Below are 17,753 nucleotides of genomic sequence, written 5' to 3'. Positions count from 1 at the left end.
AGAGACTCGGGGCTTTATCACTACCTGCTTCACAGTCTTCCCTTCGGAAAAGCCAAGCAGCAGAGAGCGCATCCGCCCCTGCAGAAAGCAGGCCGTGGCTGAAGAGAAGCTTTGTTTTCTTTAATAACAATTCCATATGAGAACACAATAGCAAAGGCACTCCCTGGAGTGCCTGCAATACTTCGAGAAATAAGGCAGCCGAGCTTGACATGGCTTGAGTTTCAATATGAGCCTCGGTGCGCAGCAGATAATCCAGTTGGTTTGTAAGTCACTCGGTACCTGAGTAAATTAACCCCAACATTCCCCTTCTTCCCATCCCACAAATCCAGGGCAGCCCCGACACAAAACCTTAGGGGTCTGCAGATTCTTGTTGCATCGCTTGAGCTCAGTTTTCCGTAACGAGTTTAAAGCCATCAGCAGAGCATTTTAAATTCACAAGGGGGTTCAGTGTGTTCATCCCCTAACATCAAACACACCTAAACCAGAAAGCGCAGCCCACGCTAGGAACTGGCTCTGATTTCCCTAGGGTTTGACATATGGTGGGGTCACTGGACAGCTTCAGGGTGAGCATCGCGGTATTGCTATCGGTGGCTTTTGGGGGGATTTTTGTCCTACCTGCAGCAGCAGATTTTAAGGATGGAGTCTGGACAGTTTCTCCACAGGTAGAGGATTCAAATGTTTTTTAAAGACTTGTGGAAACTTGAAAAAAAACTGGAGAAGCAGATTCCCTCTGTGGGTAACGCTTGCGGGTGGGGAGGGATAGAGTTTGGAAGACAGCAGCTATGATCAGAATTGGTCAACTAATTTTGAGGCCATTAGTACACGGAGGAAAGCAGGCTGTCATTTAGGTAATTAAAGAGAAAGCGGAAAATTATATGAAAGAGTTAACAAGGGGAAACCGTGGTGCAAGTGGTGCACTGCAATTAATTTCGTGGCAGCGGATACAGCCAGAGACTCCCACCCCTCAGCTGCCCCCACGCAGGAAAATCACTGGCGCAGCGCTCAGCTGCGGGGACTTGGCACAGGTGTCCCAAACCGCTCCCAAACCGCACACGGCCACGTGTCCCACTTGCATCTCCGGCAGCTGGTGATCTATGTCGCGGAGAACTGCCATAAATTAAGTACTAAATGTGTTGGAAAGTGTGTTAAACAGGCAAGAAAAATACCTTTATTAGCTTATTTACCTTTTAGTCATAAGTTCAAATTGTGATAACAGAACATGCCTGGCCCAATAGTCAACAATAAAAACCAATTAAAAGCCAAAAAGCTGGTCACATTGTGCTTGGCTGCTGCCGTACAGCGCCAGCAGAGCCCATACATGCACCTGATCTTGTTATAAGCTTTTGTCAGAATAAATAGCTCCTGTCTTGTGGGTGACAGCTCTCCCATTCCAACAATGTGGGAGGCAGTTCCTGGTTACAACACTAATTGGGAACTTCCTACAAACATTATTCATCTCTCTCTACATGGCAAGAAGTCCAGAACAAAAACAATAAGCTAACAAAAACAAAGAATGTTTACTGTGTCATACTCTATAAATATTTCTGAGCCACCGTAAAAAAAAAAAGTAAGAAAAATAGTTCCTATGTCATAACAATTACACACTTAAGATCCTTAAAAAGCAAGCTAGCATTTAACCTGAGCTCTCAGCTATAAAAATCATGTTGTTAATCTTGGCATAATTCTATGTTTTATTTCAAGATAAAAATATATTCCCACATAGTCACATCTTTTTGCCACTTGAGAGTCTTTCACACACTCACGGAACCGTGGAAAAAAATTAGGTAACTTTCCATTGTAGCTGACGGGTTGATGATCTTCAGTTCTCAAAATCCATTCTGTATCGGAAACTTCTTCATCCACTGCAGAAAATTACAGATTTTCATTAGAATGCAGCAACATGTCCTCTAACATATATGAAGCAATCACATACATGTCAATTTACTATAGAAATTTTCACACTGCAGACAATAAAAACATAGAGTAAAAATACAAAGAGGAGAAAGGTAAACAAAGCACTTCACAGAAAGACAACACGCTCAGGGACAGAACTGGAGTGTTATGAAATACAATCTTTCCAGTTTGTTTTGCAAAAAGGAGCGATCTTTATGCCGTCAGCCAGCCACTGAGTCACAGTTTATGAGCAGTGGCACATGCTACGGTGTCCAAAACTGAATATATCCATTTACTCAGTGCCTTGCTTCTTTGCTCTCCAACTCTCCCCCACCCAATCTCTCTCTAAAGGAAAAACAACTGACTGATGAAAATGGCTAAATCACTGTCAGCTAGTTAGGAAATCAACCCGATGTTTGTCAGTGCATCTGCCCTCCAATGATTTCAAAGCAATTAAAAAAAAAAACCCAAACCAAACAAACCCAACCAAAATCAATTCAATCACTTCTCTACACGCAACTGCACAAACATTAGTTATTTCTGGACCTGCTATCAACTCTGCAAATGCTGCTTTGGATTTAACTGATCACAGTGATTCAGTGCCTTTCATACACAAAGAACACAAGAATTATGCAGCAGCCAGTGAGTTGCACAGTCACTAACTCTTGTCATGGTTCTACAGTGAATTGTGGGTACATTTGTTCCACCAGTTCTTTCTCACTTGAAGCAAATTAGATTATTTCTGTAGGCTAAGCGTATGCTTACCGCTTTGCCGTATCAGCACGGTGCTCAGCAATTTTGGGGATTTGCTCCTGAACTTTTTAACATCAGTAGTTTCAGGATGCAAGTCACAGTGCTGGCTTCAATCTATAAAACCTCCAGCTTTGTTTACCTTAGGGATTTTTTTAGGAAAAGAGATCTCTACACAGGAACATTACAGCAGAGTGAGGTACGGCATTCCAGCTACTCAGCATCCATTTCCTATGAGAGCCCCATTAGCCTGCACTAAGCAGACCCGACTTATTTTGGAAGAAGACTTAGTGTCTCCAGACTTAATGCAGAAACAGCAGGACACAGGGGTGCTACAAACCACCACCATTCCCCAGGGGCACAGAGGGTTTAGCTCCACAGGGGAGAAACAGTTCAGGGACTGCAGTCTGAACATAGCGAGAGAGAAGAACTGAGCACCAGCTCTCCGCTGCATCGAAGCTGATCAGTATGAGAAATCGAGTGCCACACAGCCTCACACTCCAGCTTGCTGTGACACAGCTTCCCTTTGCAGACAAGAGCTTGGGTTGTGTCAGCTCTAGATGATTTTTTTTTCGTCGATTTCCCCCCCATTCTTGCTACTTCTTATTCAGTTTCATGTGGCCTTCGGTATTTTAACCATATCTGGTTACCCTTTTGTCCTCAGAACCAGACAACATGGTGCCTATTGTAAGCATCCAATTCACATTAGTAGAACAAATAATTAGGGTGAGAAATTTCCTGATTCAAAAAGAAAAAACAATCTGCTGTGGGCAAGGCTGCTTTTTATATTCTGAAACAGCTCTATTCAATATGTTCTACTTTTGGAGCTCTGAGCCCAGGAACAATATGCTAAAAAGGCCCTTGGCTGTGGCACTGAAAAACACTTGCCAATCTCTTATTCAACAATGTTCATATCCTTGATCCTGTTATCTGTAACATGCAGAAGGACTTTAACTACAATAAGCAGTGTGCAGGTACTCAGGAATGGAGCCGTGAGATCTGACTGCCTAGAGGATGAGGAGCATTCTTGAAAAAAGTTTAATTAGCTGACTAAAGGAATTACTTGCTGCCTTAATATCTGTTTGCTGTTACAGTACTTGCAAGAGTTCTACTGAAGTGCCTTCAGAGCAGTGCACTTAGAATGTTGTGCCAGGCTCATCTCAGAAGTCCATAACTTGTATTAATATTGCAGATGCATTTATAAAGAGGGAAACAAAAAAAACCCCAACCAACAACAACAACAACAAAGTTGAAAACACCTTGGTACTCACGGGACATCATAGAGAAAAGAATGGAAGCTTAGCATCTCTTTCTTCTGCAGCAGATAACTGGGTTCTGTGAAGAGCTTCTGCAAGGTCTGTTGTCTATATTGTAATGCAAAAACACCACGTGGAAATCAAAGAACTCAGATAATAGAAATTACAGAGCTGCCAGGTTCAAACTGGCGAGCAGGAAGGGTACACTTTTTAATTCCCTCTTCTCCTCCCTCCCCCAGGCAGAGCACAGAATCCAACATGTACAGATTCTTACTGATTAAATTCTGAGGGTTATATCTGATATATATTATGTTCTAAAACGCAGTTTAAAACAGCCTCAGGTAAACCCAGTTTTAAGCACAGATTAGCTGGCCTGCATAGATTAACTAAAACACGCTTGACAAGTTTTGCCCAGAACTACTCTGAAAGTAGATCAAAGTTCTGCAGATGTGGTTCAGAAGCTACCCCCGCCAGTAAACACGAGCCTGCTTTATTTTCTATCCACTAAAGCAATCGTTCTGAATGAGAAACCAATTTCCAAGCTCAAAAATGCAGTATCAGGTTATAAAGCAGAGTCATGCTCGCTACTAAAGGACAGCTGGTTTAGCCGAGCTGTGATGTGCCAACCAGTAAGCAGGAGCCAGACAGCTGATGGGGCTGGGCAAGAGCCACAAGCAACCACTGTTTTGCAGAGAGCTTTTCAGGAATCCCTCCTACAAGACAGTCTTTGCAAAGACTACACTGCTGCTGTCTTTCACGCTGAATGAAATCCTGCAGATGAACTTCTACACAAAATATCCTTTCAGTTTATGCAAGCGCTGGCACACAACCTTTACACTCTGTCAATCAGTCCCAGCACAGCTAAGGTTTTATGGTTCTGAATGTTATCAGAATTACTTTGTCTGTTACTTACAGTAACATTGTTCTGGTCAAGTTCATCTAAGGATATAAGGAGTGCAACATTTTCAGAGCGAGGTAATAACTTTCAGGAGAAAGCTGAGGTTTCAGCATGCAGCCCTCTCATTAGGTGTCTGCTTTAAAACCAAAAGCCTAAATTCTGCCTTTGTGATACATACCAACACAAGTTTGCTCATTCCTGGTGATGAGTGGTACAATCTCCTTGACAAACAAGGTAGAAATTCTTAAGGATATTTATGAAAACAAACAAGTGCCCCCTTCTCCAACTACTCCTATTGCCCATATACTCAAGGCAGAAACTCCCCATCAACATTCATGCTCATGAAATAGATTGCCATGATAGCTACACATAGGTTATTTACTTTGACCACTGAATATGTTGTGTGGCCCTGCAATGAAGGAACTAAAACTATTAACCCACAAAAACTTTAAAATTATTTGTCTGGTTTAAATTTGTATACAAACCTGTTCTATATATCACCTATTTTCTATACTGTCCTCCTCTTTACAAATACACCTAGCGTAATAAACCAGTTCTGAATATGTCATACTTCCATTTGCTTTTTTCTAGACCTCCTACTGCTCGCTCCAAAATGACTTCTTCCTTCCACCTCTTTAGGCACATGCAAAAGTCAAATCCTGTCATGACCTTGAGGAGCCATAAAGAATTCTATTTAAAAAAAATCAAGTACTTCATGCTAAGCCATGCAGGAATTTTCTCTTTAGCAAAGCCTGAGGAGGATATTATTTATAATGTCATAGCACATGTCAAGCACAAGGGAAAGGATGTTCACAGTTACTCTTCCTGGCCACCTAAATCTAGTCATGGGGGAGTGGTATATACCATATTAACGCTGCTGCTGTTTGGACTGCAGCGAGGGCTCGTGCGGAGGAGAGTGCTAAGCTCCAGATCAGCAACCATCTGTCGAGACTCGGCCAACGCATGCTGCAGCTTACTAATGGGGGAACTGGTGTCCTGGAGGAGACAGAAAGTGAGCCAAAGTTATGAAATTATCTTTTTGGAGTATGTCAAAGGATTATGACGTATCAAGAATCATCACTTTCATTTTCAAATGTCTCAGTTCAAAATACAACAACATAACACTGTTCCACACTCTGTCTAAATGATGGTATTTCTAATAAATGCAGAGGTCTTTCCTAGCGTCAGCTTTCTAACAGACTTTCACATGCATGTATACGTAGCACACAACAGCAGTACTTCAGTGATAAAGGGGAGGATAAACAAAGACATGAGAAAGAGGGAAAACCAGGCAGAACAAGAAAGAAAGCGTCCAATAGCTTCTAATAATTGCATCCAAGTGTACTCAGATACTGTGCTTTACCAGAATCACCAATTAGCCAGCATCCATTATCATATAATTTCAAAAGCTTTTCTTTTTTGCTTTTTTTTTCTTTTTTAACTCAGTTATGCTGCCCAAGACATATTGAGACAACAAGGAATTATTCTGAAAAAAATATTTAACCACCTTTGCTTTAAGCCTGCTGTCTCATCATTCAGGTCCCTAGTTCTTCCATGCCGGCAGACATTCGCTTTTCTACCATCAGTCACAATTCTCCTTAAAATTAATGAAATACATTCTGCAATAAAATACTGACTTGGTGCGTTGTAGCGCTGCAGCATCTCTTTGTTGGCTTAGTCACTGAAAGGTTATTGATCTCTAGAGGGAAGTCTTCATCAGAGAATTTTTCACACCTCTGAGGCCTGTCTCCTTTCTGGGTGAATGTCAAACAGGGAGAATCCAAGTGAAAAGAATTCAGATCTGCATTTTCTTCACTGTTAAAAAAAAAAGACATTGCCAGAAACAGTATCTCTGTCCTTTTTAAACTTTCAAAGGAAAATCATGGGACAACATAAATAATGATGGGCCCTGAGCCAAGAAAACCATCAAGCATGTGAGACTACTTTGTTCCTCAGAGTGGTTTCCATGTTTAAGAGCTTCCTTAGATCAGTTTCACCCTCTGAGGGTAACAGTTTGACATTCAACCAGTTTAAAGAACAGCTACATTACCATGTGCCCAAGTTATCTATTTAATCTTGCAAAGATCACACAAAAGGCACTATCTCGTTCCTCCCCATACTCCGGTGCTCTTTCTTCTCTCACACCCTAATCCCCCCCTCTTTTTTTTAATCAACCTTTAGGTAAATTGATAGTTGTAGGTGTACTTTTAAAGGGAATTTCACAATCTTTTAAAGTCATCTCACTTCAGAGATCACAGGAGAGCCTTCCCAAGGAGGTTTTATTTTATTTATTTTTAAATACAGCAGCAACAAACAGCAAAGTGCTGTTTGGGAAAACTGTGATTAAGCACAAAACTCAGTTGCCTGACTACCATTTCAGTATGGAGCTGAAGTATAAGATCTATTGGCATACCTCTTCCCCTAGGTTTCAAAGCAGAACAAAATATTAATTTAGCACGGTGTACAATTGAGTGTATTTAGGAATATCTGAAAAGCAATTTAAATGACAGTTAAAGCAACAATCATACCCTGCACATTATTACTGTCCAAAGACTGACTCACAGCCATCCCAAGCTTGTCCCAATGCAAAAGGTTTTTAGCTCTTACTGTGCATGTCAAATGATTGAAACTTTTCTCTTACACCTTTCCCACACCAAAAGTTAACATTATTAAAGCCTACCCTAGAGACAGTTCTCAATTCCAATTCCTTAAATCACAATTTCATCAAAATGTACCCAATCCCTCACTCAGCTCCAGCACCAATTAATCACAAATTAAAGACTAGAACTAATAAAAGCTGTAGCATCTTAGAAACTGTCTTGATCATCCCAACTAAGCCCTCTTCCCCAGGATCACCTGTCCCCTGTGCTGTGTTTTCACACAGTGCTGAGTGCTGTCTGAAGCTTGTACAAAGATGTGCCCTGGTTTCTTCTAGCAGTTATAAGCTATGCAGTGAATTTAATTTGCAACTGCTCATTTCCACTTCATAGAGGTTTTTTTTAAAAGTAAATACAATAGCAACCATCTCCCCAGATAAAACACCTCTGTATTCATCACACTTCCGAACAAAACAGAAGCACAATCCTAGCACTGCCTAGATCGGGTAAATAATTAAAAAATATGTATAGTCTAAAGAAAATCAAATTTACAACATTTCATTAAATATTCTTTAGATACAACACATTCCATACCTGGCAAGACTGTTACAACAAGGTTTATTTGTAAATTACATTCAAGCTAAAAAAAGCCCTTGTGAGAGATGCCAGCTCGGAACAGTCTGGTGTGTCTCATTTAACTTCTCTTGTACTGGGATACAACAGGCTTTTAAGAGAGAAGAGCTCATGTTTGTGAACTTCTGACAAGGAAAGGCTCTGAAGAGATATGAGGGAAGTAGCTGTGGCAGCCTAGAAGCAGGGGATGCGAGGAAATGAAATGAGCACAGCTAGTTTTGAAGGATACACAGGTTGGGAGGGAAATGGGGAAAACAGGTTTGATTCTGAGGCAGGAGACAGCTCAAGGAACAGGTGGCTTCCTCCAGCAGGAGCAGACTGAACAAGTAACTGCTGATGCTCCATCTTTAAAATCAGAATTGAGATAAAAATCCAAAGGAAGCAAATGTTGGTCCAACATAAATGAAGTCACTAAGTCAGAGCACACATAAATGATTCCTGCACTACCATATTTCACAATCGCTCTTGCAGTTGGATAAGGTATTTGACTGTGTTAATAGCCTTCTTGTTGGCTGTTCCAGAATTCAAGAACTCACGTCAAAAATATTTGCTGGGCTGACAGGGAGGTGCCAGTACCCTTCCTTACATGCAAAATACAGCATCAGCACTATGAAGCCAGCAATGGAAAACTGGAGGATCCAGATTCAAGTCCCAGAAGGAATGTTGTGTTTGGTGTCTGCCATTAATGCCTTAACAAGAAGCCCACACTGAAGACTGCAATCCTCCCATTTATGGGGTGAGAATTTATTCAGTGGCAAATCAGAGTCAGCAGAGGCTGGAAAGCAGACAGTCTGGGATTTGCACTGAGTCAATCCATCCCCAGTCAGCAGGGCTCCAAGGACCAAATGTGGGCATTCAAGACAACTTGACAGCTCAGCAGCAAATCCCAGATGAGTAGAGCAGTCCTCCCTTATGAAGGATATCTGCTGTATCTCCATTTCCTGGGTTGAATTTGTTCCTTCTCCCCTAAAATCCCTTTAAGGACAAGACAAAAAGTGAAAGCAGTTTTCATGATTCAGCCTCAAAAGAGATCTGGAGGGATGGCAGAGTGTCATTTGTGCTGCTGGGGGAGTAGATAAGAAAGGTCAGGGTAGAAGTAAGGGGAATTAAATCTTTTTAATGATTTATGGACAGTGGAAACCAGAGAGAGTCCACACATAGCGTGAAGCTCAGCTAAGCTAAGCTGTGTGGGAATGTGCCGGGACAGCATTCTTTTGCAGTGGCTGCCCATTCACCTTCTTTCTGAACAGGTCTGTCTCACTGCAGTAACAATATCTATAACATTTTTGTTTTAAAAGCAACACAGAATGAAAGCATCCATACAGCAGATATTTCCATTCCATAACATTAATTTGTGTGAATGCTGGGCAGACTTGCTGGCTAAAATTCTTTGCAGGTTTAAACAGCTGCTCAGTTGCAACTGGCTATGAGTTGCAGCTATGAAATATCTGTAAAACTTCAGAAATCCATCTAAAACAGAGCTGGTAAGTCAGTCAATTTTTTGAAATGAAATAGAGGAACCAAGACAACAAATCCACAGAAAGTCACAGCTCTGAATGCCCTGGCTTGGGCAGACATAAAACCACTTCTATAAATGCAAAGCAGCTTTTCTATCTCTGATACCTTCCAATACCACTACAACACCTGAGTATTTTTCCGACGCTCCTCAGCATTAGAAACCTCATTCTGCTCATCCCCAACCACATGTCCTTTTCTCCTCCCCCAACATAAACACAGGGATTGAGTCCCATGAACAAAGACGCACTGACTGGAGAACGGACAGATTGCTGTCCTTTAAATCTTGCCATCTCATTTTCTTGCCCTGAGTAAGGGAAGCAGCCTGTGCGGAAGAGCTCTGTCCTACATTCTTGCCCAGGCACCGTGTGATTTCTCAACAGAAATAACACAGTCACTAAAGCATCACACAAAATCTAGGTTTGTTTCTTGCCTTACAGAAACATCTCTGCAGAAGTCCAGCTCTGGTCAGAACTATTTTACCCACCAGATTTAAAAGCAATATCTGGGATTTAAAAAAAATCAGAAGATTTTTTAAATCTGCATTTTTCTCAATGAGTTTATTTGGCAAGTTATGTGGCATTGCAGCTTGTTCTACCCACGCAGCTCTTGGAGATAAGAGATGCGAAAAAATAAATGCGTAAAACCAGAATCATGATACCTTAGAGATATTTTAACTTATTTAAATTTACTACTTTTCAAGTTGGTAGACTAATTTTAAAACAGCAGTTACTTTAAACATCACTTAAGGTAATACAAATTATTGAGAGCTTGTACACCCAAGTTTCTACGTAACTCCAGCTTGTACCTATCTATTTCTTAAATATAACAAGCACATAACCTTTTTGGGCTGGCACATGTCATCTCTTGTGCAGTCTTGAGACAGCTGCAATCTTTTCCATGACACATACTTCCATCTCCTTTTATGGGTTTGAAAATCTTCAACCATTCTGGATCTGATACCGGCTTCCACCATGCACCTTTTTTTATGATGAAGTTATTACTACAGGACTCAGATTCAGACTCGTGAATGGCAACAGTAGGCTCTCTGCTTTTTTGGCCAAAGAGAATTCCAGTTCTCTCTTCCCAGGTTTTATTTTCATTATCAGTTTTGTCAGATGTGATGGTGTTCTGGATCAAAGTACTTTGTGAATCTACGCAACTGACATTAAGCCAATGCTCATATTCAGGTGAAGATGACTCAAAGGTTTGTTGGTCTCTGCTTTCCACTTCATTCTCAGAAATTTCCCTGTTTCTCAATGGCCTTGTGTTGTTTGCCTCACAAAATACTTGGCTGCCTAGCTCATCACAGCTTGATGCAACATCCTGCTTTTCTTCTTCTTCCGTAAGGAGAGCCATGACTTTCACAACTTTTTGACACTGGTTTAAGTATGCTGAGGTAGTTTCCTCCAAGTCTGAGGCATTCAGTAACAGGCTATTATCTACTTCACACATCTCAGACGTGGTTTTTACCCTACTTTTTGGAACTTGTGCAGTTCCACACTCCTCGCAAATCCCGTGGGTGCCCTCAGTCCTAACCGTGTCTGTCTCGCTGCTGCTTTCAGGGGCAGAGAATGCCATACCTGTGCTACAATGGCATGATAAAGAAAACAGACAGAAACACTGTGTTTAAAGGGCATACATAACTGTACTCAAGGTGAAAGCTATACATTAACCAGAGGCTGTAGCCATGGTTCTGCAGTAGTTCATATACTAACAGGCAGCTGTACCCTGCCAAAACCCAACAGAAGTCTGCCCAGATTTGGCTCTTACATTCCAAAATCAGTCTGAGAGTTCCCTCATGTTTTACATAGTGTGGTGATTCTGTCTGAATCTCCAGGGTGTGCACCAATTTCCTAATCTGAAAGCAAAATAAACTTTGATTTTTAAACAAAAGCAGTAGTGGGCCAGAATAACACCGCTACCATCAGACTATTCAATTTAGAAAAAAGAATTTTAAAAAGATCATTAACTCTCTGGCTGCATACAATGCTTTATTCTGTGACTGATACTCACAGCGTCTCCTGACCAAGTTAAAAAAACGGTATCTGACAACTTCACTGGGTGTTAGCGTGGTTGAGTCCAGCAAAGGCAGCTTGTCCTAGCTTTTAGGACATTAGTTGTGGCTGAACAGTGAAGTCTCTCTGAGAGAGTAAACTACCGAGAGAGAGAGAGAGAGAGAGACTGAGACTTTACCTCCTTTCATTTGCTGCCCTTTCATGCTTTTGCCTTAATTCCTGAGAGCCTTCCAAATTCGCATGAAGAAATTGCAAGTCACGCTGCTGTTTTACATACATCTGTTTAAAGACAGTAATGTGCATTAGTGAAAGTCTGGAGTGCAGGAACATTGTCATCAGGTACTAACAGACTGCTTGTCTTCCAAAAATATCCTCAAAAGAGTTTATAGACTAACACCTGCAGTCAAACTAATGTAAAAGCCTTTCAAATCTAAGGGGCCATCTCTGCATGTATTTAGTAAAATAACATTTTGCAGCAATAAACAGTATTTCTATTAGAAGACTGCAGTGTTGTTCTAACATGCATCACACTGATCCATAAATACAATATCACTACTGTTAGTTGATATTTAATACATGTTGCTATTACGTTGTTCAAAGTTATGCAGAATTACACGGCATGAATGATGATCGTGGTACTTGGCTTTTACTGCAGGGGATTTTTTGTAAAGCTAATATATAAGATAATATACCAATCCATTATTTGCAATGAAAAAAAAAAATTGAACATGCCTTGAGAGACTCAAATGAGTGCAAGTGAAAACACTGGTTTTAAGTCTCTCTTGAAACAGAGATCTTTCAGTACACCACGCCCCTTCACGCCGTGCGAGTTCACCTTGGGCATGTGTGCAAAGCAGCACGCCCCACTCCCTCTGCCTCGCTTGTGACTTCTCGAGCCTAGCACTCTGGTTATACACACGCACTGATGAACTGTTATCTCAGCAGGGTGCCCCACTTTACTGCTATGAGGGTGGTATTTATGCATTGTAAGGACGGAGTAAATACAATTATACAAAAAAGGCTAAAAGTACATGTAAATACAAGGCTTTGTACCATAAGTTTTTAATTTTAACCAAAAAGAAAAATCAACATTCTGTAGGGTTGCCAGCAAGGCAGAAACAGCAAACTTGATTTTTTCTTTAATTAAGCATAGCTAGATCTAGCTTTTTTATGGTGTTCCATGCAGATTTGATGTTATTGAAAAATGCCTTCATAACCTCAGAGTAGAAACACAATTAAGGTTGTACCTGTCGCAAACTTGATAATTCTGTGTCAGTCCGTGCTTGTTTAGACTTGGCAAACTGAAGAAGTTGATCCTTTCTCTTTGCTTTCTCAACTGTTTCAAAACATATACAATTACATATACAATTTTTGAATTACGTAAAAGTGAACAGACCCAAGGCAAGTACATTCATTAACACCTGTATGTCTGTAGCACTAGAAACAGGTAGCTAACCAAAACACAAGCATTTTCTTATGGATGTTTCCCCTCCAAATAAAAAGATCACAAAAACCATATGGCAACTAAACGTATCAAGAATTTTCTTCTGACTTTTCACCAGCACCTAGCTTTATTTTACTAGCAGCAATATTCCACTTCATTGACTGACTTTACTTTTTCACGTTAACATTCTTCCATGGAAAGAAAGTTCAGTAATTAATTCTAATTCATGCCTTGTACAGGGAAGTGCTGGGAAATACTTGCTATTACTATTGTTTTTAAAATAATAAGACATGAGACCAATATTTGGTAAAGGTAATGGCAGATAAAAAGTGACAGGCAAGTAAATAATCTCACAGCAGAGGACATCTTTGGTCACCTCATCTTTCAAGGTATATTGCTTGTCTGTAAGAACGCTGCAGCAACAGTCATCCTGCCTTTCCTATCCACTGCAATACAGAAGAGCTTCTCTCCACCCAAAACCAAACGGAAGCTATCAACAGATAGCAACTTGCAGTTTCCCAAGCCCTGTATATTAAACCATGTAACCAAAACCATTGGTTAAAGAAAATAAAAAGTGAATTTGTAAACATATTCTTCTTTACAAACACTGGAAAGAGTGAATGGCTTGGTAATCTAGAGTCTAAGCTTTAGATTTTGCACATGGTTTCTTTTCAGTAGCTTGCCATTTTCTATGCGACCTATGTCAGAAGGGAGAACGGCAATCCCGTTTATTGTATTAACACCACAGCAGACATGAAAATCTCAAAAACTTTCAAGAGAGAATCCTCTGAGCTATTCACTCCTCCATGCATAATGATACTGGTGAACTTTGTGCTTTTACAGGATTTTATAAACCATGCCTGCAGAAGCCCTAGATATTGCTTTCACAGAAGAATGACACACAAAAGCACATACCATTATTAAACCGCAAGAAAGGTAGGTAAAAAGTTGCCTCTTTCACAGATATTAGTGAACTGTCGTTGTTAAGACGTCTCAGAGCTGCTGAAAGCTAAGGCATGAAAATCCAATTGCCCACACTTACCAACAAGAGCGAGCTCATTCCTCAAGCAGCCATTTTCCTGTTTGAGGTGAATGATTTCTTCCTGCTGCGTATTATTTTCTTCCACCTTTTCACAGAGGTCATCTTTAAAACAAAATGTAGTATTTCCCAGAATGAAAAGGAACCGTGCTGGTTTGTACTGAATTAGGTGCCCAGTATAAGCATTTACCTTTCAGTTTATTTGTTTCAAGTATTAGTTCTTTCAGTCTCAGTTTGAGGTCTTGCTTTTCTTTGTTGAGACTGAATTCCTCTGTCTTTGCTGCACGCAATGCACCTTCCAGCTTTTTGAATTTAGATGTAAACTCAGTAATATGATCAGTTGTTTCAAGTATAACCTCGTCCTGAAATAAGAAATAGAATGTTATTGTTTTATCTTCCTGTATGAACAGTACATCTTACTGCAGGAGTTACATCTACTTCACAGATTTTCTTCTGAGCTCTTGAGGAAAAAACCCAAAAATCAAAGCCAGGAAGCAAGTTTGTTTATGAAAATAAACCAGTTTATTGTTTGTTGACCACTTTTCCCTTCTCAACAAGCCTAAGAATTAAACAGCAGTGAGATTAACGGTGACTAAACCACTGTGGTACAGTCACCAGTAACTGCACTGCAGTTTGACCACATTTACTGCCTGATGAGACAACAGATGTTACCTTCAGCTTAAGCATAGTAAGAAGCTCCTGCTCCCTCGCTTGCAGCTGCCCTGTTTTAGCAGACAGTTCCAAAACTGAGCAGTGGAGACTTTGATTTTTCTCCTAGTCAACAGAAATAAGAGTGTCAGCTACTACTTCAATGATTCAGAGTTACTATTTTTCCAGTAAATGTGTGCACAACTTTATTTAAACATTATGAATGGTAATGTGGGATTCTGAGCAAGCTTTGAGGACCTGGAAGAAAATGGACTGGAGTAAAAATTGTTCCCCGATTCGTTAAAACCAAACTTTCTTGCAATCAAGGATCTTAATATCCTGCATGTCTTAAGTCAAGCTGATTAGAGAGATGAAAGCGCACAATGCTGCTTTACTGTACTGCATACAGGGGAAGAAATGATCCCAATAAGCACATCATTGCCAAATCACTTCAAGAAAAATATAGAACCCTTAAATACCCATTATTTTCATAATCTTAAACTGTTTTCGGAATGTTATAGTTCATCATAGTAATCAAAGCTGTAAATAAAACTTTCTGGAACTTCCCAAGCAAGTACCAGTACTGTTCTGGGGGTCAACACTGCCTTTTGCAGTCACAGTGCCTGACATTAAGGTGGTTCTGAGCAATGTTCCCCAAAACTAAGCAAACAAACAACAAACTGCAAATCCTAGCTTAGGAAAGTTTTTTTGCCCTTTTTTTTCCCCCCAATGAATCAGAGCTATACCTTAATCTAATATCACTGTACTAAACGACAAACACAACTCATGAGCCTTAACATATTTATTCAGTAGCGAAACTCAGAAATGCCACTGGCACTCTGAACATGCACGGACTGCAAAAATCAGACCATTACTCAACTCCTACCTCCAGAGCCTGACAGTGAACAGTTGCATCTGTTACTTTTCGAGACAGCTCTTTAAACTTCTGTTGTGTATTTTCATATGTTGTCTTACTGTCATTTTGCTGAGATTCTAAGAACTTTAACCTTTTGGTCAGTGATTTTATAATTTCATTTCTCTTGTTCAGCTCATCTGAAAAGAAAGGAGACAAGGTATCTGTGACAAAACAGCTCAGATACTGTCACGAAATTTTTTATATCTCAGAAATAATTTAATCCAGTGTTTTAAAATCAGGTGATTCAGAAATGGATGCTCGCATTGCATACTCTGACGCAGGACCCTACAGCTACCCAAGTCAGATGGAGAAAGAACTCTGCGGCAACCTCTGTACTGTGGCTGTCAAACACGACTGTTCAGAGCTGCCAGGTGATTAGCCTGTGGGTGATGTCAGAGCTGTGCAAGCAGAACCTCAGGGCACAAGGCTCTGTAGTATACCAGCATGTTTGCAAATTGTTCTCCTCCCCCACATTTATTTCATCGTATTTTTTTTAAGCGTCAACAGAAGCAATTTACCTATTCAGACAAAAAAGATCTATCTGTTTATCATATCCCCTTGAAGATCAGAGCACTTTGGTACCATCATGGAAGTTCTGATCTCAGAAAGAAGACAACCAAATTTAAGGCTGAAGGGTAGGAAACGGTTCCTTATATGACGCAAAACTGTTATTGAGGGGTTTAAGCACCTGAACGTACTTAAAAAAATCAGGGTCTTATTCTTTATATGCACAATACTTACGGTTTAATAAGTTGCATCGTTCTGCTAAAGTCAGTATTTTTTGCCGATCATCTTCCCAGGCTAAGAGCTGTCTTTGATGTACTGCAACCATATCATTGAGTTCCTCATCACGATCTTTCAGTTCTGCAATTAAAAGCTGGAGTTCTTGCCTCTGTTTCAATATGGTGCTGTTCTCAAGGCTCGGGCTATGTTTCTATAAAAGGTAATGTGTGGAACACAATTCAACAGAAAGAAGCAGCAAAAAACTGTGTGATAATAAACTCGAGGTTTTAATTCAAGTTAAAGTATTATAAGCAAAGACCATTCCAAAAGTTCCTCTTGTGGAACCACCTGTGGTCCTTGACTGAAAGGGCTAGTGGTACCATGACCATTTCACGTTACAAACAGAGTGCTCTGATTGCTAACTGTATTTTCATTTTTTACCTGGGGTGAAGCAGAATGTGGCAGCGATGAATTCATACGGGACCAGGGAGCAGAGCGCTGCCAGGCATCAGGGGATACCGGTAACCGTGGCTGGAAGGCTCAGCACGGCGGCTGCTCCGGTGGCAGCACTACCTGTTTGTGGCCGGGACCCCTGCGGCCCGGCCACCCTGTGGGAGCAAGCCGGTCAGAGGTGACCGAGGCGGGGGCGCGGCCCTGCGGCCTCCCAAGGGCCCCGAGGGGCCACCAGGCTTGCAGCCCCACCCCGCCCCCGCCACCCTCCGGTACCGGGGCAGGCCCGCAGCTCCCCCACATCCCGCCCCCCGCTACCGGGGCAGGCCCGCAGCCCTCCTACACCCCGCCCCCCGGTACCGGGGCAGGCCTGCAGCCCTCCCACACCCCGCCCCCCGGTACCGGGGCAGGCCTGAAGCTCCCCCACACCCCGCCCCCCGGTACCGGGGCAGGCCTGCAGCCCTCCCACACCCCGCCCCCCGGTACCGGGGCAGGCCTGCAGCCCTCCCACATCCCGCCCCCCGGTACCCCGGCAGGCCTGCAGCTCCCCCATACCCCGCCCCCCGCTACCGGGGGAGGCCTATAGCCGCCCCCTCGACCCCCCCCTCAGCCCCGCCCACCGAACCCACCGGCGCCCAGCCCTGACGTCACGGCGGCGTCCCGCCCCCGCCTGCCGTTGAGTGGCCGCTCCCCGCCGGCCGTTAGGGAGAAGCCCCGCCCCCCCGCGGCGGTGGTATTCCGGGTTCGAGCCCCGCGCCCGCCCGAGGCCGGGCCCCGCCGGCGTGGCCGGGGCTGCCCAGGAAAACGTCAGAATTAATAATGTTGTTCACAGGAAACGAGTAAGAACCCGCGCGGATGTTACGGGATGGCGGTACCCACCCGGCTCAGCTTCCAAACAGAACAACTACAGCGATGCAGCTCCCCGTTGGATACACCATTCTCAACCAAACCGATCAGCTCATAAACAAAAATC

General features: G+C 42.1%; 1 protein-coding gene across 12 annotated transcripts; it reads right to left on the bottom strand.

The window, feature by feature from the left end:
• Positions 1-1,145: 1,145 nt before the first annotated feature.
• On the bottom strand, positions 1,146-17,509 carry CCDC62 (coiled-coil domain containing 62). 12 transcript variants are annotated; one of them, XM_075110872.1, is made up of 14 exons: positions 17,336-17,390; positions 16,772-16,938; positions 16,349-16,541; positions 15,578-15,744; positions 14,716-14,817; positions 14,234-14,405; positions 14,047-14,148; positions 12,808-12,896; positions 11,739-11,839; positions 10,384-11,130; positions 6,435-6,612; positions 5,662-5,793; positions 3,915-4,007; positions 1,146-1,862 (listed from the first exon to the last, which is right to left on the bottom strand). In XM_075110872.1, exons 2-13 carry the CDS (start codon positions 16,805-16,807, stop codon positions 3,921-3,923), a joined length of 2,106 nt encoding a protein of 701 aa, XP_074966973.1. In that variant the 5' UTR covers positions 16,808-16,938; positions 17,336-17,390; the 3' UTR covers positions 1,146-1,862; positions 3,915-3,920. The 12 variants fall into 12 exon arrangements, with proteins under 12 accessions (XP_074966973.1, XP_074966974.1, XP_074966983.1 ...); XM_075110873.1 differs by having other exon boundaries at positions 17,309-17,338; XM_075110882.1 differs by lacking the exons at positions 10,384-11,130; positions 17,336-17,390 and adding an exon at positions 17,410-17,509.
• Positions 17,510-17,753: the final 244 nt, after the last annotated feature.

This window comes from Phalacrocorax aristotelis, chromosome 15 (genome assembly GCF_949628215.1).
Source record: "Phalacrocorax aristotelis chromosome 15, bGulAri2.1, whole genome shotgun sequence".
In the NCBI taxonomy this organism is placed as follows: Eukaryota; Metazoa; Chordata; class Aves; order Suliformes; family Phalacrocoracidae; genus Phalacrocorax; species Phalacrocorax aristotelis.
The sequence above is the reverse complement of the archived record's forward strand: the minus strand, read 5'-3'. Positions and strand labels throughout refer to the sequence as shown.

Coding starts and splice junctions, on each gene's coding strand:
- CCDC62 (XM_075110872.1), bottom strand. CDS start 16,807: ATGAATTCATCGCTGCCACATTCTGCTTCACCCCAG. Junction 16,542..16,771: donor CACATTCTGCTTCACCCCAG/GTAAAAAATGAA, acceptor TACCTTTTATAG/AAACATAGCCCGAGCCTTGA. Junction 11,840..12,807: donor AATTATCAAGTTTGCGACAG/GTACAACCTTAA, acceptor GTCTTTAAACAG/ATGTATGTAAAACAGCAGCG.